The 25,824-nt window shown below is 36.9% G+C and overlaps 1 protein-coding gene across 1 annotated transcript in view; it reads right to left on the bottom strand.

Moving 5' to 3' along the window:
• Positions 1-25,824, bottom strand: part of LOC145722287 (rab GTPase-activating protein 1-like) — a 90,849-nt gene that overhangs the window by 9,660 nt on the left and 55,365 nt on the right. The window contains exons 2-4 of the mRNA XM_081824641.1: positions 11,587-11,767; positions 10,090-10,282; positions 491-701 (exon numbers count right to left, since the gene is read on the bottom strand). Coding sequence (XP_081680767.1) covers positions 491-701; positions 10,090-10,282; positions 11,587-11,724 — 542 coding nt within the window. The 5' untranslated portion in view covers positions 11,725-11,767. The remainder of the gene's footprint in view (positions 1-490; positions 702-10,089; positions 10,283-11,586; positions 11,768-25,824) is intronic.

The following is a 25,824-nucleotide window of genomic DNA, read 5'->3' as shown; positions in this document are numbered from 1 at the left end:
TAAGACCTAGGTCATTGTTCAACCAAGACGTCTCTTACCCAAAACAAAAAAGGTCAGAGTGGTTCCAAAGTTGAACAAAAGAAGTTAAAATAGAAGTTAAAAGGAGTTTGTGGGATTTAGGAGTAAATAACTCTCCCTACGTAAATCCTAAGCCCTAGATTGATCACCCAGGAGCCCCTCACTCTAGTTCTTGAACCACGGTTATATGACAAGGGGAAGACAGGTTTTTATGTTCCTTCCAAATAAAGAAACACAAATTATAGGTATGTTTGAAGTTCTATTTCCATTTATAATATTCTAAGCATAATTTTGTAAAAGACTCTCATAAATAAGCAACACTGTCTAAGCCTAAACATGTTTATTTTTCATGTCTACAGAGTAAAAGTGAATTCACAGTAAGTCCTAGGCCTCATTTATGATATAACATCATCACCACCATGCAAAAAATTTCATACATGTCTAGGGGAAATAAAAAAAGACTAGAGCTTACCTCACAGAACCTTCTGGAACATTTGGCACATACAGAGTAACAGGAAAGGGGTGCTGACTGGAAGATTTCATAGTTGCCATTGCCCGTAGAGCCTCCACTTCATTACGTGGGGAAGAAACCTTCATACATCCTAAGTAGGTCAGTTTGTTAAATAAAACACTATCTTCTTCAGGTAATCCACTTGGAGAAGTCGGTCTGGGTGTAGAAATTTCTAAAGAAAAACGCATACACACCCACTCAAAAATTAATGGAAAACTTCACAGTACAATTTCACTTACTGCCCAAAAACAAATGAAAAGCTGCAAACAAAATTTAGGTCTGTGTTTTCACTTCTTTTGATGTTTATGCTACATCTTAGTTCGGAGTTCTGGAATTTTATACTTTCAAAGCCTCTCAAAGTATTATCTTACTTAGCTATAACTTCTTTAGAGGAAAAGGGAAAAAATTACAGAGTTCAAATGATGTAGAACAATAAGGAGAAAAAAACTACACTAAAGGCAAGTGGGGGCACCTATGTGGCTCAGTTGGTTGAGCATCTGCCTTCAGCTCAGGTCATGATCTCATGATCCTGGATCCAGCCCCATGTCAGGCTCCTTGCTTAGCCAGGGAGCCTGCTTCTCCTTCTCCCTCTGCCCCTCCTCCCTACTCGTGCTCTCTCTGTCCCTCTCTCTTTCTCAAATAAAATCTTTTTAAAAATTAAAAAATAAATAAAGGCAGGGTGAAGTAGCCTAAAAATAATGATGATTAAATAAAACTAAAATAAGTTCAAAGTCTGTCTTGGCTGTAAAGATCCTGCATAGCACCAAATTTATTAAGGAGCCTAACTTCCCAAGAAAAAGTAAACAACATTAAGATGTTACATCTCATACCAATAACAACAAAAGCAAGCCCCTTTTTGGCTCCTTCCTGGCTTGCTGACCTCTATGAACTATGTAAGTATTCCAATGGATCCTATGATTGCTTCCTATGAATGATCCTATGATCCTATGATTGCTTCCCCTAATTCTCCTCTCCCCATCAATGAGTTTCTAAAACAAAACAAAACAAACAAAAAAACTGTTCACTTTAGAAAATTCTAAGCACAGGGCACCTGGGTGGCTCAGTCGGTTAAGCGTCTGCCTTCGGCTCAGGTCATGATCCCAGGGTCCTGGGATCAAGCCCCGCATCGGGCTCCCTGCTCTGCGGGAAGCCTGCTTCTCCCCCTCCCACTCCCCCTGCTTGTGTTCCCTCTCTCTGTGTGTCTCTCTCTGTCAAATAAATAAATAAAATCTTTAAAAAAAAAAAAAAGAAAATTCTAAGCACAGCATGCAGCAAAGGTCCAACTGTAGTTAGAGAGTATCTATCTGCATATATCAGATACTATTAAATTCTCCCTTTGCCACTCTTTCCATCCCCACCTGAAACCCACATTGAGCTAGTCTCCACCTCTCCCCATTACCCATATCCAAGCATGCCTGTTTCACCCAAACTAGATCCTTGCACCAGGCTCAAATCCTCACCACCAGGATGCCACTTAATAGGATATTAACAAAAAATTCACAAAAGCCATTACCAGCTCCCAAACATTATACTATAACATGCAACCTCACCTCCGACTTTTCTTCTATTAAGAAACTAAACCCATTCAAAATGAATTACTTCATCTACCATGTTCTTTAATCACTGAAACTGTTTTTTTCCCCTTTTGAATCAGTTCAATGGCTCTATTTCAAAAGGGATAAAAAAAAAAAATACATGTTAAGGCTGAATGCTAACATGTCTAGACTTACATGTGTTTTTTATTAACTTAGCAAGCACACAACAGTTATTTGCAAGATTCTATGATTAAATCATGTTTTAGTAACTGATGAATATGAGAGATAAAATAGTTCAAGTGGTGTAAGTTATATGTAGTTGGAGTTTAAAAAAAAAAAAAAAACAGAAAAAATGGACAAAAAAGCTTTTTGAAAAAAGTATTCTAATAATCTGTGTAACTGACAGATTCAGAGAACTCTGTAAACCCCAAATAGAGAAACAGTACAGAAATTGATCCCAAAAAAGACAAATGACAAAATAAGCAGACAAAGCCTTTAAAATAACTATCATAAATATGATTGAGAATTTAAAGAAAAACATCTAACAAAACAAGGAGAAAAAATGAAAGACAAAGGACCAAAAGAAATTCTAGAGCTAAAAAATGCAAGATGTGAAATCAAATACTCCCTGGGTGACTATGAAAGCAGATTCTAAATTGCAGAAGAAAAGAATGTTAAAGAAGTTCCTTGGGATAAAGGAAAATGATACTAGAGGAAAACTGAAGAGCACCAGAAGTTATAAATATGAGGGCAAGAATTTTTCCTTGCTTTTTCATTTCTTTAAAATATAACAGATTTTTTAAAGTGAAAAATGAGTATTTTGTAGAATTTGTAACATGTGTAAGCAAAATGAATGACAACAAAAGCATAAAGTCTGCAAGAAAAGAAACGGAAGATCCTCACAGTATACCTGAAGTGGTATATTTTTAAAACAGACCTGTTAAAGACTTGAGTCATAAACCTCAGAGCAAGCACTAAAACAATAAAACAGGGCGCCTAGGTGGCTCAGTTGGTTAAGCGACTGCCTTCGGCTTAGGTCATGATCCTGGAGTCCCTGGATCGAGTCCCACATCGGGCTCCCTGCTCAGCAAGGAGCTTGCTTCTCCCTCTGACCCTCCCCCCTCTCATGTGCTCTCTCTCTCTCATTCTCTCTGTCTCAAATAAATAAATAAAATCTTTAAAAAAAACAAACAATAAAACAAATTATACAATTTGTATACAACTGTATACAATTACACAGTTAATAAAGCAGTAGGGGGATAAAATATAATATTAAAAAATATTCAATCCAAAGGAAAGCAGGAAAAGGGGGAAAGACACAAAAAATAAAAGGGACAAGGAGAAAACAAATAGCAAGAAAGTAGATACACATATCCAAACATGTAAAAAATTACATTAAATATAAATGGTCAAAGACAAGGGTCACCAGCTTTTTCTATAAAGGGCCATATTAATAAATATTTTAGGCTTTGTGGACCAAGAAAAAATTTGGATATTATGCAGGTAGTTATATAAAAAGAGAGGCCTTCCACAATTTTTTTAACAAAATTCAAAACTTAATTTATGGACACTTTTAATTTGAATTTCATATAACTTCCCTGTATCACAAAATATTATTCTCCTTTGACTTGTTTTCAACCCTTTAAAGATGTAAAAACAATTCTTACCTTGAAAGCCATACTGAAAACAAGTAGGGTTTGGCCCATGGGAAGTAATTTGCTGACCCCTGGTCAATTAAAAGTTCATCAGACTGGATAAAAAAAGAAAAGCTCAACTATATGCTAACTACAAGAAACACACTTTAAAGACACAAATAGACTAGAAATAATTAAAAAAAAAAATAGTAGACATACCATGCAAACACTAATTGTAAGAAAACTAGAGTAGTTATATTAATATCAAATATTAGACTTTAAAACAAGGGGAGAAAGAGACACTTTACCCTGTTAAGGGGAAAAAGAGACACTTCACAATGATAAAGGGTCAGTACATCATGAAAACATAGTAATTTTAAGTGGTTATGCCCCCTAACACCAGAGCTTCAAAATACCTAAAGCAAAAACTGGCAGAACCAGTCAAGTTGAAGTACTAAGTCTCCTATGGCTTATCTCTCTTAACTAGAAACACTGAACAGAATATTAAAAGTACATAAAAATTCTTTTTAAAAAAGTAAACAATAATTAAAGAGAAGAGTCAAAACTTGAAGAATTACAAGTATAGTGTTGAGTTTCCTTCCCCCCCCACCCCCTGCCCCATCTTTCACCTCCCAGATTTAACCTAAGGGCAGTCCCAGTTGTAGAACTGTGCAAACAACAACAAAACTGTAAAAGAAATTTAAAAACAGAAAAAGGAGTGTCTGCAAACCAGAGAGTGTTTGGGGAATTATGACTTGTTTTGGTTTTGTTTCCTCTTTTCTCTCTCCCAGTTCTACCTTAAGGCCAGCCCCAGTTACGGAGCTGCACTGCAATGGGGGAAAGGTCGGGGGGGAGGGGGAGAGGACCACAGACGTCTAAAACTTGGAGGAAAAAACCTGTCTTAATGTCTAGAACACTGGAGCAAATGGGTTCACTCCTGTGATTCAAAAATGGAAAAGGAAACCTCCACTATTTTTTTCTCTTTTCTCTTACCACTTTGTCCTAGAGTAGACTCCAGGCATGCAAGACTGCTAGACAGCACAACAAAACAAAAACTCTAAGTGAGAAATCTGTCTTTCTACTTAGAAGAAGGAAAATGGGCCCCAGGATCCCAGAGAGTATGGGAGAACTCCCAAGGAGAGTTGAGGAGAAGGTAATCCCTAATTTTGTGTATGAACTAATAATACAAGTTTCGGGCTCACCACCATGATGTATATGTGTGTAACAAACCAAAGAAGCACAGCAAAGGTTTTGGGAACTGAAGTGACTTTGGAACCAGAAAGGAAAATAAAACTTGCAGTCTGGACATCACCAGGTAGACTGCCTGCTAAAATAAATAAAATCAATGTTCTTCAGAGGATTTTATGGAAAAAGAATCTCAAAACAAAAGATTCAGAAAGTCTAGAAAATAATCCAGTTAACCAAAAAAAAAAAAAAAAAAACAGAAAAAGGTAACCAACTCTCAAGGGAAAGGAAGAATCAACACATACCAATCCCAAGAGTACGCAGTTGTGGAAATTATCAAGGACTTTAAAATTGGTTTTATAACCATGCTCCATGATATAAAGGTATATACACTGAAATGAATGAAAACATTGAAATCCTTGGCAGAGAAACAGAAAATGTAAAAAGAACCAAAGTAAATTTAAGAACAGAAAAATAGAATATCTAAAATTAAAAATTCAGTAGAGGGGCTCAAAAGAATGGAGAGTAAAGAGTCAATGAACTTGAACACAGGTCAAAAGAAATTACCTAAACTGAAGAACAGAGAGAAAAAAATGCAACAAATAATGAAGAGAGCCTCAGGAAACGTGGAATAATATGAAAATACCTAACATTTTTGTTGTCTGAGTCCCAGGAAGAGAAAGTGACTGATGCAGAAAAAAAATATTTCTAAGATATAATGACTGGAAACTTCCCATATGTGGTGAAAGATATAAATTTATAGATTCAAGAATCTGAGTGAACTCCAATAAAAATAAATTCAAAAAGGGGTGCCTGGGTGGCTTAGTCATTAAGCGTCTGCCTTCAGCTCAGGTCATGATCCCAGGGTCCGGGGATCGAGCCCCGCATTGGGCTCCCTGCTCCATGGGAAGCCTGCTTCTCCCTCTCCCACTCCCCCTGCTTGTGTTCCCTCTCTCGCTGTCTCTCTCTGTCAAATAAATAAATAAAATCTTTAAAAACAAATAAATAAATAATCAAACTGCTGAAAAGATAGTAATCAATATAATCAAACTGCTGAAAAGATAATAAAAAGTATACAGAAAAAAAAACAAACAGGAACAATGAATGTTCAAAGGAATGCATATTTCTCAACAGAAACTATGAAAACAAAAAGACAGTAAAATAACATATTTAAAGTGCTCAAAGAAAAGAACTATCTAAATGCTTTTCAAAAGGACATTGCTCCATAGAAATCTCCAGGATCTACTAAAGTGCTTCAGTGGAGATGAAGAGCCTACACCCTGCCCCACATCCATTTTAAGCAGATATGTATTGTAATTATTGGCCTTAGACCTAAAAGTTTATGTGATTTTATTTTCAGATTCAACACTTCCAATACTACTGAGGATGAGGTTGATGGTAATGAGGAGGAGGAGGATGGTATTTTATTTGGTACTTACTTTGTGCCAGGAATTTTACAAAATACTTAAAATGAATGATGTTATTTAATCCTCCTTCATCCCTATACAGCAGATTCTATTTTATCTCTATTTTACAGATGAGAAAACTAAGCATTAGAGAAGTTAAATAACCTGGCCAAGGTCATAGAGGCATAGACAGAGCTTGGGGTCAAATCCAGGTCTGAACTTCAGATATGATGTCTTAACCTCTATGAATGGCCTACAATAGGATGAATTAAAAGAACAATGTAGTTCTCATTCTGCATTTAATTATACAGAGTATCAGCTCTTCAAGGGAAGGAACTGTTCTATCCTCTTTTTATTCACAGCACTTATTAACAGTGTCTAAAAGACTAGACAATATATATCAAATGAATTAATCACTAAATAAATGAAAATTTTTTAAGGCTAGTAATCCTTTCAGCAACCTATCATAGGAAACACACATCATCCTGGGCACCACCTAGACCCTATCCCATCCACAACTAAATGTATTATAACTGCAGCCTTCCTGTAGACAAAACTCATCGGTAACTATCCAATTATGACTAGCAGAGATCCTGAGTTAAGCAGGCAAATAGCAAAATATTTCTACCAAGGCAACAGTTCTAGACCTGGTAAAATCACACACCAATGTAAGGAATTCATTCCCACCTAAATATATATTCAGTCCTATTCATCTCATACTTCTTTAACTCCATTATCCTTTCCTCAGCAGAGAGTGACAAAGAGTATAAGAAAGACCACTCATGTTTGTATCCAAGCAATATTTAAGTATATTGCAATAAACAATCAAGATTCCCTGTTAGAGTTGCATACAAGTAGCGAGTTTATAAGATCATCAAATGACAAAAATGAACAAGTTATCATGATGTTTAAAAAGCTTTCATCTGTCTAATTTTATAACAAAAAACAACATACCTTAAATGTTCACTCTAGGCCATTTAAATCTAGATGCTTTCCAGACAGTTCCTTGCCACTGAAGTTATGTGTCATTTTAAACCAACCACAGTAATTCTCTTAAGCAAAACTGTGTTGACTGCAACCAGGAAAAGGCAGCTGAAATGTCTTGTCTTAGTCTGTTAAGGCTGCTGTAACAAAATACCACAGACTGGGTGGCTTATAAACAGCAGACATTTACTTCTCCCAGTTATGGATGCTGGAAAGGCCAAGATCGAAGCACTGGCAGATTCAGTGTCTGGTGGGATCCCACCTTCTAGGTCACAGACAGTATCTTTTCACAGAGTCCTTAGAGATGGAAGGGACAAGCTAGTTTTCTGGGGTCTCTTTTATAACGGTACTAATCCCAATCATGAGGGTTCCACCTTCATGACCTAATCACTTCCCAAAAGGCCCTACTGCCTAATATCATCATCACCTTGAGAGTTAGGATTTCAACATGAATTCTGAGAAGGACAAGAACATTCCAATGTTATACAATTGAAAATAAAAACTAAAAATACATAACTAGAAAAGAAAACTAAAAACTTACTTGTAAAGCAAAGGAAATCTCTTCTTATCTGAGATCTTCAGTGAAAAATACATATTTAAAAATATATTTAGCGTTATGAGTGTTGAGAACACAAAAAAGTACACAGTACATGGTCCCCATCAAATATACTTAGAATCATAAACCATTGCAAAGATTAACTAATTCCAACAACCCATCAGAGCTACATTAGAAGATAAAAGGTATTTCCTCCTTTCAATTAATATATTAACCAAAATATAATTATATAAATGTGATATCAATGTGCTCTGGGCTTTTTGGAAGGGGTGGAGATTTAAGAAATTCAAAAGATAAAACAAAGCACAATGAGTAATATAATCTCTTACGTTCCCTTAATCAAGAATGAAAATTAATACTTTTTAAGGTTTGTTTCTAATCCTGTATTTTTAATTAAAATATATATATACATAAATGTTTAGCTTAAGTTCCCTTGAACTTAATTCTACCTGTGAGTATGACTATATATTGAGACCTATGAGTATTTACAGTGAGTCACCAAACCAGAGGGTTTTATTAAGGACCCCCAATGCATTACAAATATCTTCTCTTAGTCTGTCAGTAAGCCATATTTATTACATAGAATGGTTGAGGATGTATCAGTGGGACAGGGTAAACACACACACATACACACATACACACACTTGAAATTTTTGGTGCCTAACACTAATGGTCCATTTGGAAGAAACCCCATGAGTATCATATATGAATGTTTTTTTTAATGTTAAAATGTGTTGTCTAATAATTTAATTAAACTGCAGATCAAAGCAAAAAAAATCATTTATTATGGTACCATTCTCATTCAGAAGGTTTAAGTGTTTATGTATTAAAATATAACTTTCAGGGCACCTGGGTGGCTCAGTCAATTGAGCATCTGACTCCTGATTTCGACCTAGGTCATGATCTCAGGGTTGTGGGGTAGAAGCCCGCGTCAGGCTGTGCACTCAGCAAGGAGTCTGCTTGAGATTCTCTCTCCCCCAGCTGCCCCTCCCCCACCACGCGAGTGCACGCGCTCTAATAAAATCTTTTATATGTATATATTATATACATAATACATATATTACTATCTTTTCTTAATGATGTGGCTTTTCCTATGCAATCACAAAAATAGTCTCCAATATTTTCTTCTTATATGTTTATTTTTCACATTTCACATTACGTATTTGCTTTTCCTATGCAATCACAAAAATAGTCTCCAATATTTTCTTCTTATATGTTTATTTTTCACATTTAAGTATTTTTCACTAGGAATAAATTTTGTGTATAGTGTTTAGAGCCATGATAGCCACACTGTGTAGCACTTTGTCTTGTATCTATACTTACCCGATAGCAGCATTCAGAAATGGATCATTGGCCCTAAGTCAATCAGGATAATCTCACCTTGTCTGTGGTGTGACTTATTTCAGGGTTTGAATGTAACCATCAGTTACTACTAGTTTAGGTGATTCCCCTGACTACTACTAGAAAATGGTTCAACGGAGTGAAACATAACTTTTGTTCAATAAGTAAAAGAAGAGAGCCTTTCTCTCTTCCACCAGCCATAAATAAATTTCCTGGCCCTACTTACAGTTTCTGCTGCTAACTACTTTAGGACCATAAAGGAAGCCAGTTAGAGAGAAAGGTGACATGGAGAAGATCAAATTTGGCTGAGTAGTTTACAAAAAAATACTATCAGAGCCCAGATCAAACAACACCCCTAGTGTTTAAACCAGCTGAAGTAGGAGTCAGCTTTGGTTTGGTTAGGCTTTTTTTGCACCCAAAACCATTTTGCATTATAAGCTGGTATTTCTATTATAAATCCTACTCAATCATGGATGTACTCATTATTTAATAGACTGATGGAATTGATATGCTATGTTACTTAGAATTTTCACAAATAATTTGAAATAACTGTAGTCAAACTGAGTAAAAAGGCACATACTATGAAAGACAGTGTCCATTACACTATTCCTTGATACCCAAGAATTTATTCAATTGTTCAGTAAGTATTTACTGAGTGCCTAATATGCGCCAAGTACTAGGAATAAAGACCCAGAGATAGTCCCTGTTCTCAAATAACACTGACATTGATTTTACATGTAGAAAAACAAAGAAAAACATAAGAACTACAGGGGGAACTCTTGACCAGAACCAAAAACCTGGTGGCTGGTGGCCCTGATCTTAGAAAACAAAGCTAATAGGATTTTTAAATTTTCATCTTAAAATTTTCATGATCACTTTATCCCATTTCTCTTAGGTGTTTAAGAGTTCGATACAGTACCTGTATTTGATGGATCCAAAATTAACTGAAGAGATGGCTTATTTGTTTGGCTGGCTGAAACATCTCCAAATGAATGGTCTGAAATCTCAGTGGAACTTTGACAATCAACAAGAAGACTGTTTTGCCCTTTCTCAGAATCTCTCAAAATCTCTTCCATGGCTTTTTCCAATTGTTCATCACCATTAGAAACTATCTATAGGCAAAGCGAGACAATTCTATTTCAATCATATTATGGTTCTGGGCTTAATGAAAATATTTTATTTCTAGAAGAAATTAAAACAAGTTAAATTTTAAATTTAAATATGTTACTGAGTACCAAGAATTTATACAGTTGCACCTAACTATATCTAAGATCCGATTTACAGAGATTTTTCTTTCCTTTCCTTTTTTTTTTCCATAGGAACACATTCTAAAAACCAGGTAACATTAAATTTATGTGTTTTAAAGAGAAAAACAGGTAAGTTTAAATAAACTATCTACTCTCTTATTTAAGAGGTCATATTTCTTGTTATCATAGCATAAACATATTTGTGATTTCTTTACAAAGTTTGCTTGCTTGCTGCCAAGAGGAGTATTGGTAATTTCCCCACATTTAAGTTGACTCAACCTTCCTTAAAAGCAGGTGAGACACAAAGCCTAATAAATGTCTTTAACACATTAATACTAAAATGTAGATATTTAAATAAATTTAAATAGTCATTTAAATACAGATATACTTAAATTTAAATAAAACCACTGATTGTTTATCCTCAACATAGTATAAATGGGTATTTAATAATATAATTTTTTAAAATTTTATTAGATTGATATAGACTTTTGATGCCATAGTTAATACTAAATAGAAGTCATAAACAATATGTAGCACTTCCGACTAGTTTCTCTATTCCTGTTTCTAGAAGGTGGTTATACAGTTCTCATGCATGTATACCTGGGTTTAATTCTTTTTCTTTGAGTTAGGAAAGACAACAAAAATGAAAAAGGATCATTTTTGCTTAAATAAAAATTCAACTGCTAAAAATATAAGACATATGCTTAAAAAATATTCAGACAAGCCAACTGTTAAATCACATACTAGAATGTTACCAGCTGATTTAAAACTAAAAACCATGAAGTTGTTTCTGAAGTAAAGACAAAATATAACTTATATAATTAACTTTAAAAACTCAGCAATAAGAAACACAAAAATATACAGATAATGGTTAAATCTTATGTAAATTTAAGTCTAATTCCCCAATTACCCTTTTCTATTTTCCCTTCTATTCCTTCTTTATAAAATTCTGAATTAAAAGATAAATAACCAAAAGCAAAAAACTTTAAAAATGCACAAACCAAATAATTAGCCTCTGCACAGATCAATCACTGATGCTTTTCAAGGTCAGCATTTGAGAAAAACCTTTGTATTTTACACATCTCTTAAGATCAGTCTCACCTCATTAAGAAAAAAACAATAATTTAAAATTGTATCATTTGTAAGGAAAGAGAGAGAGAGAGAGATACCTTCAGTTCAGGTTTTTCATCATCTTTTGTAGAAGTATCATCTGCATGCTGAGTAACCAAAACAAATTCTTCACTGTTCAGTGTAGCCACAGAATCCGATGACCCACTAACCTTCTGTAATGAAGCTCTGACCTCCATTTCAATTCTACAAACTTCTCTTTCCACATCCACCTGGTCAAAACTACAGGGATTTAAAAAAAGAAAAAAAACCTATGAATAAAAACATGGAAATAAGTACCAGATCAATACTCAGCCTTTAAAAATGGTTCATGTTAAGAAGAATTCTGCTGGCTAGCTAATTATCTGAAAACTAGGGAGGCTACCTTCTTGGACTAGGCCACATAATGGAAATGTACTCTCTTCACCCTGAGTTTCCTGACTAAGAGAACCACATTGTTCCCTGAAAAACAACACAAACCCTCCCACATCACAACTAAACAGATTTACTACTGTTTAACTCTGTATTTCTCCTAGAAATATTACTTTTGTTCTTTTTTAATAGAAGAAATAATTACGATACTAGAAACCAAATTCACACACACACAAATATTCAGTGAAATTACTTTATAATTATATCCAAATGTTTCCAAAAACTTATCTCAAGACCAAGTATTGTACCTTAAAATATCTTGTGTGTCACTTAAGTTGACAGATTAATAAAGAATTCAACACCCTAAGCCATGTATCTTTTCTTTTGCAGACACATTATCACTTATCAGCACAAGGAGGGGGGAAAGGCCAAGACTTTCACATCGTATTCATGTGGCAAACAGTGTTTTAGTAATCAAATACAGTGTAATTGTTTTCTGGATCGATCTGCCACCACAGAAACTCAACAATGTCTATTACTTCCAGAAGTTCAAATATTCACACAACTAATTTTAACTGAACCTGTGTACTACATAACATAGTATTCAGCACTGGGGTTATATGAGTGAATAAGGCAGACAAGGTGCCTACTCTGCTGGAGCTTCCATCTACTAAGAAAACAAGCAAGTAATAAGCAAATAAGGCAATTCTAAATCACTCTAAAGGATTTGGAGAAGATAAGACAGGTTACTGTGACAAAAAATAGCTATAAAAAGTATAGGGACAACCTTAAGTAAGGTGGTAGGAAAGGACTGGGAAATATTTGAGCTGAAATGGAAAAGACAAAAAAGAACCATATATTAAACAATCTGCTCAGTGAACAAAAGGGTAACACGAAAGAGGGGTAAGACAAGTAAACTGGGACTAAATAACACATGACTCTAAAACTGCTAATCCACACCTTAAAATTACCCACAGAATTGTTCTTTTTCTCGTTCCAATTAGGTTACTCTGTTCTTTGCCTCATACAAATATGGCTGCAGTATCTCATTTTGCCTTTAGGTGACACTAACACCATTACTCTTGGCCAAAAGAAAGATTTACTCTCAGCTTCAAGTTACACTTTAAAAAATTAATTACTTCCATCTTTACCAAAACTCAAAATTTCCAACAATATCAAAACAAAGAATAATTATTTGTTCTAGGATCGTATAATTAGTTAGCCATCATTTAATTCTGTTAGACATGTGAGTATCCTTCCTTTTAAATTTTAAATCCTTCAAGTCCTCTAAAAGTTTTTTATTTTGCAGGTAATGTTTCTGAAAATGCAATATGTATTAGAGGCCATGTCTCTACCCTTCCAGGCTGTCCCATGAACCCTTGATTGCCAATATGCTACACAGTCAAGGTGTTCCTTCTGTGGCCAATCCTTCAAGCCCAAGCAGACACTCCTAGTTGGAAATTCCCCAAATTCAAGTCCTAAGCCTTTTTCTGACTCCTTGCTACACACACCCCCTCTAAGTAATATCTCTCATTGCCATGTATTTAAATACCATCTATTTTCTAACAATCTTCCAAATTTCTATCCCAACCCAAATGTCCTCTAAATTCCTTATTTGGAATCCAACTTTCTACTTTATATTTCCATGTGGAATTCTTATCAGTATCTTAAATGTGACCCAAATGGAATTCTTTTTTTTTTTTTTAAGATTTATTTATTTGACAGAGAGAGACACAGCAAGAGAGGAAACACAAGCAGGGAGAGTGGGAGAGGGAGAAGCAGGCTTCCCGCTGAGCAGGGAGTCCAATGTGGGGCTCGATCCCAGGACCCTGGGATCATGACCTGAGCTGAAGGCATACGCTTAACGACTGAGCCATCCAGGCGCCCCCCAAATGCCTCCTCTAAACTTGTTCCTCATTCAGATTTCCCTTTTCAGTAAATAACACCACTTTCTACCAAGTTGCTCAAACAAGAAATCTGAGTATCATTCTTTTTTTTTAAAAAAAGATTTTATTTATTTATTTGAGAAAGAGAGAATGAGAGACAGAGAGCACGAGAGGGAAGAGGATCAGAGGGAGAAGCAGACCCCCTGCTGAGCAGGGAGCCCGATGCGGGACTCGATCCCGGGACTCCAGGATCATGACCTGAGCCGAAGGCAGTCGCTTAACCAACTGAGCCACCCAGGCGCCCCTGAGTATCATTCTTAATTCATCTCTACTTCTTCATTTCTCACATCAGCAAGTCATGTTAGCCCACATCCAAAATAAATCCCATATCTATCCCATTTCTTCATGGCCATTTTTACCAACCTAATCCCGGCAATGTTCTCATCTACTAAAAAAGTCTCCTAACCCATCTCCTACCTCTAGTCCTCTCCTCCCCTAAACTACTCTTCACAGAGCTGCAAAGAAATCTTTTGGAAAATAAATTATATTACATTAAAACTCCATTCTAAAATCTTTTCACTAAAATTCAAATAAAATCCAAACTACTTGCCAGGACTTAAAAAGCCCAACACACCTTTGCCTCTGTAACTTTACCATTACAGCTCTTTAATTACAGAAAGTTCTTTCCCACTTTAGGGTCTTAGCACTTGCCTCCTACTTTCATATGGCTGACTCCTACAGGTGTCAGCTTTCATTCATCCACCCAACAAATATTTAATGAGTCTCTACTAAGTGCTAGAAACTACAATGGGAACTGGATACTAAATGATAAATGAAACCAATGCATCCCAGTCTTTTCCTAGAGCTAACATTCTTAGAGAAGAGAGGAATAACAAAGAAAGCAAAACAAGGGGCACCTGGGTGGCTCAGTCCTTAAGCATCTGCCTTCGGCTCAGGTCATGATCCCAGGGTCTTGGGATCAAGCCCCACATCGGGCTCCCTGCTCCGCGGGAAGCCTGCTTCTCCCTCTCCCACCCCCGTTGCTTGTGTTCCTGCTCTTGCTATCTCTCTCTGTGAAATAAATAAATAAAATCTTTAAAAAAAGAAAGCAAAACAAAACATAAATCAGGATCCCATATTGGAATATATACTATAAAAGGTAATGAGAAGGTAGGAGGCAATATGGACCCAGCTGACATCTGGGCTTAATAAGAATGAGTGAGCCATAGAAAGAACTAAGGGGAAAAAAAAACTTCAAGTAGAAGAAACAGCAAATACAAAAAGCCCAGGTATGAGTAAAGGCTTATGAGAAAGGAGGCCTTGATAGCTAGGTCAAAGTGAGCATGGGTAAGAGCAATAAAAGATGAAATATGGAAAGGAAGGCAGGGAAGCCTGAGGCGACCCCTGATGCTGAGGCTATCTAAATAACCCCCCACCCTAATTCCAACTATTTTGTTTATCTGGGAGTATCAAGTGCCTAGTGTAGTGCAGAGTAAATATTCAATAAATGTGTTGAACAAATTGTTGTTAAAAGCACTAATCAGGCTAAAGTTCTCACAAATAACAAATTTAGAACCAGGATTCAAACAAGGTATTCTGACTTCAAAGTACATGCTCTGAACCACTACATTATACCATCTCTTGAAGTTTCCTCACCTATTCCTAGACACCAAGGGTTGGTATCTGTCACTATGCACAAAGAACCTTCTCCATACCTCTCCTCCATCAAAAGCTGTCTTCCCCCAAGACATTTTTCTTAGATAACTGATAAACAGTTAACCTGGCTCTTAACTTTAAATCAGCATGTTAATGAATACTAATAGTTGCTCAGTTCAAATAAGATGTCCATTTTTAAGAGGTTTTCTTTAGCCCAAGAGAATGTTAAATATTCTGCCAGGCTAACAAAAAAAACTATCAGTTTACCAAATGTAATTCTGTGACCTCTTCAAAACACAGCCCAGAATTTTTCATTCTACTCAGAATTAAGACATCTCTCATTACTAGCATCAAACCCTTCCTCTAAGGGCCTTAGGAATAATTTTAAAAGTTTGCCTAATGCTACCTTATTGGCTTGAACATTTCTTTGAACTTCAATGAAAATGCTTATTAAATTTTCACACAAACACAAAAATCTGAGAATACAAAGCCAATACTTTAAAATATTTCAACAGGCAGGTAATAATATTTATTTTTTAAGATTTTATTTATTTGTCAGAGAGAGCACACACATGCACATGCACAAGCAAGAGGAACAGCAAGCAGGGGGAGAAGCAGGCTCCACTGAGCAAGGAGTCTGATGTGGGACTTGATCCCAGGACCCTGGGATCATGACCTGAGCCAAAGGCAGACAACCTATTGAGCCACCCAGGCATCCCCAGGTAATATTTAAATGGGGAAAGAACAGTCTTCAACAAATGGTGCTAGGACAATTAGATATTTACATGCAAAAAAATGCAGTTGAACCCGTACCTCACACCACACACAAAATTTAATCCAAAATGGACCACAGACCTAAATGTAAGAACTAAAACTATAAAACTCTTAGAAAAAAACAGAAGTAAATTTTCATGTCCCTGTGTTAAGCAATGATTTCTGAAATGACACCAGTCATTCAGCTCCAGGGCTGGAGATCCGGGTGTTGCCATTTTTAATTTTTTTTTTTTTTCATCCTCTGGAGCAGCAGGAGAAACCTTCAGGGAACAAAAGCCACATGGAGCAACCTGAAGCAGCTTACACTGAGTCTGCCCCCCACCCCCATAAGGGGTGCTGCAACTCCGCCCAGGCCAAGACACCTGAGAATCAGTGCAACAGTCCCCTCCCCCAGAAGACCAGCATGAACATCAGTCGAGTAACAAGTTTATGAATCACTCTGAACTGAAAAATTCCTGCGCTAAGGGAAAATACCATATAGAATTTGAGTTTTTTTCCTCATGAGTCTTTAGTCTTTCATTTAAAAACTTTTCTTCTTTTTCTTTTCAAATAGTTTCTCATTTTATCAACTCTTTGTTTTTAAGTCATTTTTTAATTTTCATTTTTACATTTACATTTTATAGATATATTCTTCATTTTTGGTTTCCTTTCACTGTATTCATACACACACACACACACACACACACACACACACACATATAAGTTTTTCTTTCCTTACAATTTGGGATTTAGTGTCTTCTAACAAACAGACCAAAATACACCCAGGAACAAATGGATCACCCTGTTTTCTCCACCTGTGAAATTATATTCTCTCTTTTTTCCTTTTCTTTTCTTTTTTGGGTTTCTGACCTCTTCAGATTTGTCTCGTGTGTATTTCACTGGGGTCATGGTTGATAATTCTTTATTTTGTTCTCTTGTTCATCTATTCTTCTCTGGAGAAAATGACTAGAAGGAGAAATTCACAGCAAAAGAAGAACCAGAGATAATACTCTCTACCACAGACCTAATCAAAATGGATATAAGTAAAACATCAGAAATTGAATTCAGAATAATGATTATAAAGCTACTAACTAGGCTTGAAAAAAGCCTAAAAGACACTAGAGAATCTCTTAGTGCAGAAATAAAATCTAATCAGGCCAAAATTAAAAATGATTTAACTGAGATGCAGTCTAAAATGGATGCTCTAACAGCTAGGGTAAATGAGGCAGAAGAGAGAGTCAGTGACATAGAAGATGAAATGATGGAAAGGAAGGAAGCTGAGGAAAAAATAAACAACGAATTGATCATGAGGGGAGGCTTCGAGAAAATCAGCAATACCATAAAGCAAAACAATATTACAATTACTGGGGTCCCAGAGGAAGAAGACAGAGAGAGCACAGAAGTTACATTTGCGCAAATCATAACTGAGAACCTCCCTAATCTGGGGAAGGAATCAGGCATTCAAGTCCAGGAGGTACAGAGAACCCCCTTCAATATCAATAAAAATAGATCAACACCCCAACATATACTAGTGAAGCTTGCAAATTTCAGAGATAAAAGAAAATCCCGAAAGCAGCTCGAGACAAGGGGTCCTTAACCTACAAGGGTAGGAATATTAGACTGGCAGCAGACCTATCCACAGAGACCTGGCAGGCCACGAAGGCCTGGCATGATGTATTCAAGGTACTAAATGAGAAAAACATGCAGCCAAGAATATTTTACCCAGCAAGGCTGTCATTCAGAATGGAAGGAGAGATAAAGAGCTTCCAGGAAAAACAGAAACTAAAAGAATTTGTGATCACTAAACCAGCCCTGCAAGAAATATTAAAGGGGATCCTGTAAGCGAAGAGAAAGCCCAAAAGTAACACAGAGCAGAAAGAAACACAGACAATCTACAGAAACAGGGACTTTACAGGTAATACAATGGCACTAAATTCATATCTTTCAATACTTACTCTGAATGTAAATGGGCGAAATGCCCCAATCAAAAGACATAGAGTATCAGATTGGATAAAAAAGCAAGACCCATCCATATGCTGTCTACAAGAGACTCATTTTAGACCCAAAGACATGTCCAGACTGAAAGCAAGGGGGTAGAGAACAACCTATCATGCTAATGGACATCAAAAGAAAGCTAGGTAGCAATCCCTATACCAAATTAGATTTTAAACCAAAGACTATAGTAAGGGATGAAGAGGGATGCTATATCATACTTAAAGGGTCTATCCAACAAGAAGACCTAACAATTGTAAATATTTATGCTCCTAACTTGGGAGCAGTCAATTATATATAAACCAATTAATAACAAAATTAAAGAAACACACTGATAATACAATAATAGTAGGGGACTTTAACACCCCACTCAAAGAAATGGACAGATCATCTAAGCAGAAGATCAACAAGGACACAAGGGCTTTGAATGACACACTGGACCAGATGGACTTCACAGATATATACAGAGCATTCCATCCCAAAGCAAAAGAATGCACATTCTTCTCAAGTGCACATGGAACATTCTCCAGAATAGATCACATACTGGGTCACAAACCAGGTCTCAACCAGTACCAAAAGACTGGAATGATTCCCTGCATATTTTCAGACCACAATGCTTTGAAACTGGAACTCAATCATAAGAGGACATTTGGAAGGAACTCAAATACTTCAGGCTAAAGAGCATCCTACTAAAGAATGAATGGGTCAACCAGGAAATTAAAGAAGAATTTTTAAAAATTCATGGAAACAAATGAAAATGAAAACACAACTGTTCAAAACCTTTGGGATGCAGCAAAGGCAGTCCTAAGAGAGAAGTACATAGCAATACAAGCCTTTATCAAGAAACTAGAAAAGTCTCAAATACAAAGCTAACTTTACACCTAAAGGAGCTGGAAAAGTACAGCAAATAAAGCCCAAACCCAGCAGAAGAAGAGAAATAATAAAGAGGAGAGCAGAAATCAATGAAATAGAAACCAAAAGAACAGAACAAATCAATGAAACTAGAGGCTGGTTCCTTGAAAGAATTAATAAGATTGATAAACCACTAGCCAGACTTATCCAAAAGAAAAAAGTACCCAAATTAGGGATGCCTGGGTGGCTCAGTCGTTAGGCATCTGCCTTCAGCTCAGGTCATGATCCCAGCGTCCTGGGATCGAGCCCCATGGCGGGAAGGCTGCTTCTCCCTCTCCCACTCCCCCTGCTTGTGTTCCCTCTTTTGCTGTCTCTCCCTCTGCCAAATAAATAAATAAAATCTTTAAAATAATTAAATTAAATCAAAATTAAAAAAAGGACCCAAATTAATAAAATCATGAATGAAAGAGGAGAGATCATGAACACCACCAAGGAAATACATAGTTTTAAGAACATATTATGAGCAACTTTATGCCAACAAATTAGGCAATCTGGAAGAAATGGATGCATTCCTAGAAACTTTTAAACTACCAAAACTGAAACAGGAAGAAACAGAAAGCCTGAACAGACCGACAACCAGCACAAAAATTGAAGCAGTAATCAAAAACCTCCCAACAAAGAGTCCCAGGGCCAGATGGCTTCCCAGGGGAATTCTACCAAACATTTGAAGAAGAACTAATACCTAGTCTCCTGAAGCCGTTTCAAAAAATTGAAATGGGGTGCCTGGGTGGCTCAGTCAGTTAAGCATCTACCCTTGGCTCAGGTCATGATACCGGAGTCCCCAGATTGAGCCCTGCATCAGGCTCCCTGCTCGGCAGGGAGTCTATTTCTCCCTCCACCCCTCACCCCACTTGTGCTCTCTCTTGAGCATGTTCTCTCTCTCTCTCTCTCAAGTAAATAAAATCTTCAAAAAAAAAATGAAATGGAAGGAAAACTTCCAAACTCATTCTATGAGGCCAGCATTACCTTAATCCCCAAACCAAAGACCCCATCAAAAAGGAGAATTACAGACCAATATCCCTGATGAACATGGATGCAAAAATTCTCAACAAGATACTAGCCAATAGGATCCAACAGTACCTTAAAAGGATTATTCACCACAACCAAATGGGATTTATTCCTGGGCTGCAAGGGTGGTTCAACATTCACAAATCAATCAACGTGATACATCACATTAATAAAAGAAAGGACCAGAACCATATGATCCTCTCAATTGATGCAGAGGAAGCATTTGACGAAATACAGCATCCTTTCTTGAGAAAAACTCTCCACAGTGTAGGGAAAGAAGGAACATACCTCAATATCACAAAAGCCATCTACAAAAAGCCCACAGCGAATATCATCCTCAATGGTGAAAATCTGAGAGCTTTTCCCCTAAGGTCAGGAACACGACAGGGATGCCCACTCTTACCACTGTTGTTCAACATAATACTAGAAGTCCTAGCCTCAGCAGTCAGAAAACAAAAAAGAAATAAAAGGTATTCAAATTGGCAAAGAAGTCAAACTCTCAGTCTTCACAGATGACATGATACTTTATGTGGAAAACCCAAAAGATTCCACCCCAAAATTACTAGAACTCACACAGGAATTCGGCAATGTGGCAGGATATAAAATCAATGCACAGAAATCAGTTGCATTTCTATACACGAACAGTGAAACAGAAGAAAGAGAAATTATGGAACTGATCCCATTTACAATCACACCAAAAACCATAAGGTACCTAGGAATAAACCTAACCAAAGAGATAAGGATCTGTACTCCAAAAACAAAGGAACATTTAATGGAAGAAATTGAGGAAAACACAAAGAAATGGAAAAACATTCCATGCTCATGGATTGGTAGAATAAATATTGTTAAAATGTCTATGCTACCCACAGCAATCTACACATTAATGCAATCCCTATCAAAATAACATCAACATTTTTCACAGAGCTGGAATAAACAATCCTAAAATTTGTATGGAACCAGAAAAGGCCCAGAATAGTCAGAGACTGTTGAAAAAGAAAACCAGAGCTGATGGCATCACAATGCTGGACTTCGAGCTCTATTATAAAGCTATAATCATCAAGGTATTTTGGTACTGGCACAAAAACAGACACATAGATCAATGGAACAGAATAGAGAGCCCACAAATGGACCCTCAACTCTATTGTCAACTAATCCTTGACAAAGCAGGAAAGAATGTCCAATGGAAAAAGGACAGTCTCTTCAACAAATGATGTTGGGAAAACTGGACAGCCACATGCAAAAGAATGAAACTGGACCATTTTCTTACACCATACACAAAGATAAACTCAAAATGGATGAAAGATCTAAATGTGAGACAGGTATCCATCAAAATCCTAGAGGAGAACACAGGTAGCAACCTCTTTGACCTCAGCTACAGCAACTTCTTGTTAGACACATCTCCAAAGGCGAGGGAAACAAAAGCAGAAAATGAACCATTGGGACTTCATCAGGATAAACAGCAAAAGAAACAGTCAACAAAACTGAAAGGCAACCTACAGAATAGGAGAAGATATCTGCAATGACATCAGATAAATGGCTAGTATCCAAGATCTATGAAGAACTTATCCAACTCAACACCCAAAGAATAAATAATCCAGTCAAGAAATGAGAAGACATCAAAAGACATTTCTCCAAAGAAGACACACAAATGGCCAAAAGACACATGAAAAAATGCTCAACATCACTTAGCATCAGGGAAGCACATATCAAAACCACAATGAAATACCACTTCACACCAGTTAGAATGGCTAAAATTAACAAGACAGGAAACAACAAATGTTAGCAAGGATGCAGAGAAAGGGGAACCCTCTAACACTGTTGGTGGGAATGCAAGCTGGTACAGCCACTCTGGAAAACAGTATGGAGGTTCCTCAAAAAGTTGAAAATAGAGCTACTCTACAACCCAGCAATTGCACTACTGGGTATTTACCCCAAAGATACAAATGTATTGATCCGAAGGGGCATCTGCACTCCAATGTCTATAGCAGCAATGCCCACGATAGCCAAACTGTGGAAAGAGCCTAGATGTCCATCAACAGATGAATGGATAAAGAAAATGTGGTGTATATATATATATATATATATATACACACACTGGAATGCCATACACACATATACACACACTGGAATACTAATCAGCCATCAGAAAAGATGAATGCTTACCATTTACATCGACACGAATGGAACTGGAAGGTATTATGCTGAGCGAAATAAGTCAATCAGAGAAAGACAATTATCATATGGTTTCACTCATATGTGGAATATATGAAACAGCACAGAGGATCATAGGGGAAGGGAGGGAAAACAGAATGGAAAGAAATCGAGAGGGAGACAAACCATAAGAGACTCTTAACTACAGGAAACAAACTGAAGGTTGCTGGAGGGGAGGTGAGTGAGGGGATGAGGTAATTGGGTGATGGGATGGGGTAAATGGGTGATGAATGGGCTTTAAGGAGGGCATGTGAGGTGATGAGCACTGGGTATTATATGCAACTCATGAATTACCGAACTCTACATCTGAAACTAATGATGTACTGTATGTTGGCTAATTTAATTTAAAAAATAAGAAAGAAAAGTATACAAGTTTAAAAGGAAGAATAAAACAGTCTTTATTTACAGATTACATCATCATCTATGTAGAAAAATCCCAAAGAATCTACAAAAAAAAACCCTCCTCGGGGAGCCTGGGTGGCTCAGTTGGTTAAGCATCTGACTCATGATTTCAGCTCATGTCCTCTCAGGGTCATGAGATGGAGGCCCAAGACGGGCTCCCCACTTACTGCAGAGTCTGCTTGAGATTCCCTCTGCCCCTTCCCCACACACACACACACACTCTCTCTTTCTCTGTCTACTCTCTCTAAAATAAAGAAATAGATCAATAAGTAAGAAACCTACAAAACACTGATGAAAAAATTTAAAAAGATCTAAATAAATGGAGATATTCAATGTTCATGGATTAGAAAACTTGATATTTTTAACATGTCAATTCTTCCCAGGTTGCTGAGGCTGAATGACCAACTGACTGAGCACTCAACTACAAGGTTAACTATGTGCACAAGGACAGGGGAGCATGTCTTTTTTTTTTTTTACTCACCAACATATTACCAGCATAGTGCCCACAGATTAAACAGATCTGTTTAATAAACAAATCAATTATCTTGGATGTAGCAGAACGGACTCTTGCATCAGATAGGAAATTGGACTGAAGGAATTCTAAAGTCACTGAATCTTAAGATTTTCATTCCATGTGATATGTTGAAGAATTTCATTTCAACAAGTCAATTCAAAATATAATTTCTAAGTCTACTACTATGCAGCAATATGCTAAGCAAAATGTTACTTGCTCTTTATGTATGGCAATCTGCTATTATTTCTGATCAAAAGAAAGAGCAGTTGGAAAATGTATAGGGTCTTTATTTTTTTAAAGATTTCATTTATTTGAGAGAGAGAGAGCGTGCGCACACGTGAGCACGAGCAGGAGGAGGGGCGGACGGGGAGGGAGGAGCAGACTCCCCACTGAGCAGGGAGCCCAACTCAGGCTCCATCCCAAGACCCCAGGCTCATGACCTGAGCCAAAAGCAGACGCATAACTGATCACTAAGCCACCCAGGCACCCCTGCAGGGGTCTTTTAAATAACACGGAGCTCACAGTTCTGTGACCTCAAGACTAACACATCCATTTCAATTCAGCATGTGAAGAGCAATGAACGAAAGTAAAACTACTTTTAAAAAGCACTTGCAGTTAGGGCACCTGGGTGGCTCAGTTTAGCGTCTGTCTTCAGCTCAGGTCATGATCCCAGAGTCCTGAGATTGAGTCCCACATCGGGCTCCCTGCTCAGTGGGGTATCTGCTTCTCCCTCTACCCCACCCCCTGCTCGTGATCTCTCTCTCTCATGCTCTTTCTCTCTCTCTCTCAAATAAATAAAATCTGTTTTTTAAAAAAGCAGTTAGTGGGCGCCTGGGTGGCTCAGTTGGTTAAGCGACTGCCTTCGGCTCAGGTCATGATCCTGGAGTCCCTGGATCGAGTCCCGCATCCGGCTCCCTGCTCGGCAGGGAGCCTGCTTCTGCCTCTGACCCTCCCCCCTCTCATGTGCTCTCTGTCTCTCATTCTCTCTGTCTCAAATAAATTAAAAAAAAAAAAAAAAATCTTAAAAAAAATAAATAAAATAAAAAAAGCAGTTAGTTAAAAGGCTACCCTTATTATAATCCAAAAATTAGAATGTAAAACTCTGACAAAAAAATTTTATGTCTCTTCAGGCACACACACACACACACACACACACACACACAAACTGGGAACTACGTGTAGACATATACATTTTCATTCTTTAGGCATTTTAAACGTATAACAGAATAAGGGGGAGAAAACTTATAAGTCCTACAGAAAATGTACTGTATGTCTTTTCTATTCCTCCCCTTCCCCCTTCTGTGAACCCAAAGGAGCTCTATAAATATTTTTGATTGAATTGAACCACTTAAACACACATACCCCCCACACCTATAGCAATTCTGCCAATTCTACCAAGTGAAATGGCTTTTAATTCTTACTTTAATGCCACATCATTTTTGTCAAATGAGCAATATATCTTAAATTAACACCTCACTTGGATGCCTAAAACTATAATTTTCACATATACTAGAAACAGCATTTAGCAAACAACATTTAGCAAAGTCTAAATGGAAGCTATCTTCTTCCCAAAATAACTGAACACATTCAAAAGTATAAAATCATGGTGCACATGGTCCAATTTCTTTTTGTGCCAAATGTGGTTAGCCAGCTTCTTGCTTTTAGATTATGTGTTTGCACCTATTCATTTTCAAGTGGCTCTTGAACTAAAATAGAACACTGAAAATATGAGTGTGACTCAAAATTGGACAAGACAGGCTGCAAGGACTATTAGGCACGAGAATTCAAATGACTATAGTAGACCCATTACAATAGTGAAAACAGGAAATATTCTTAATTTACAATAAGAAAATGGACATGAATAATTTGGAACACTTACCAACTATACTTCTATGCTTTGAAAAACCAGGCCAGTCTTGGGGAAAAAAAAAAAAAAATTACCATAACCTCTACTTACTAAACAGTCCATCCACTATTCCAATTCTCAGGCAAGAGCCATACCAATATGAATATATGTATGCAATTATGTCCCTGCTCCTGAAAAGGGCACAAAAGGGCCTTAGTAATTCACATTACTTTAGTCGATACCTATTTTTATTTGTCTAGCAATAATCTCGAAACCTTTTTTTCCTGAGAATAAGCCTTCCCTCTGTTCAAACCTCATGGTTTTTATAGAAACCTCAACACCATGGCCAAACAGATCCAAAGATAGACAATGAATACAAACTAATTAGACCAATTAACCCAATTCCTAAGATTTTTGGACTGATGACCAAAGACTTCAAACTTTTAAGATGTGAAGTAGGAACTGTTGGTGGCCGTGTTTTTCCCCATATGAAGAAGGCCAATATGCAGTGAAAGAGAAAAGTAAATCCTAAGTACAGACAGGAAAGAGAGTCTTAGTTGAGTCTCTATCATTTCATTTGAGAGAATCCTAAGGTGTTGCTCCATCTGTTCCCATCCTCACTCTTGGTAAATCCACTGTTCCTTTAATTCTATGAAATATCCCTTCCAATAAATTCTTTTTTGCATAAGCTAGTTTAAACTGAGTTTCTGTCACATGAAACTTCATAAGTCCTACTATAATTATAAGA

The sequence above is a fragment of the Leptonychotes weddellii genome, chromosome 6 (assembly GCF_054177405.1).
Source record: "Leptonychotes weddellii isolate Sample4059 chromosome 6, ASM5417740v2, whole genome shotgun sequence".
Classification (NCBI taxonomy): Eukaryota; Metazoa; Chordata; class Mammalia; order Carnivora; family Phocidae; genus Leptonychotes; species Leptonychotes weddellii.
This window is presented reverse-complemented; position numbering and strand designations above follow the sequence as displayed.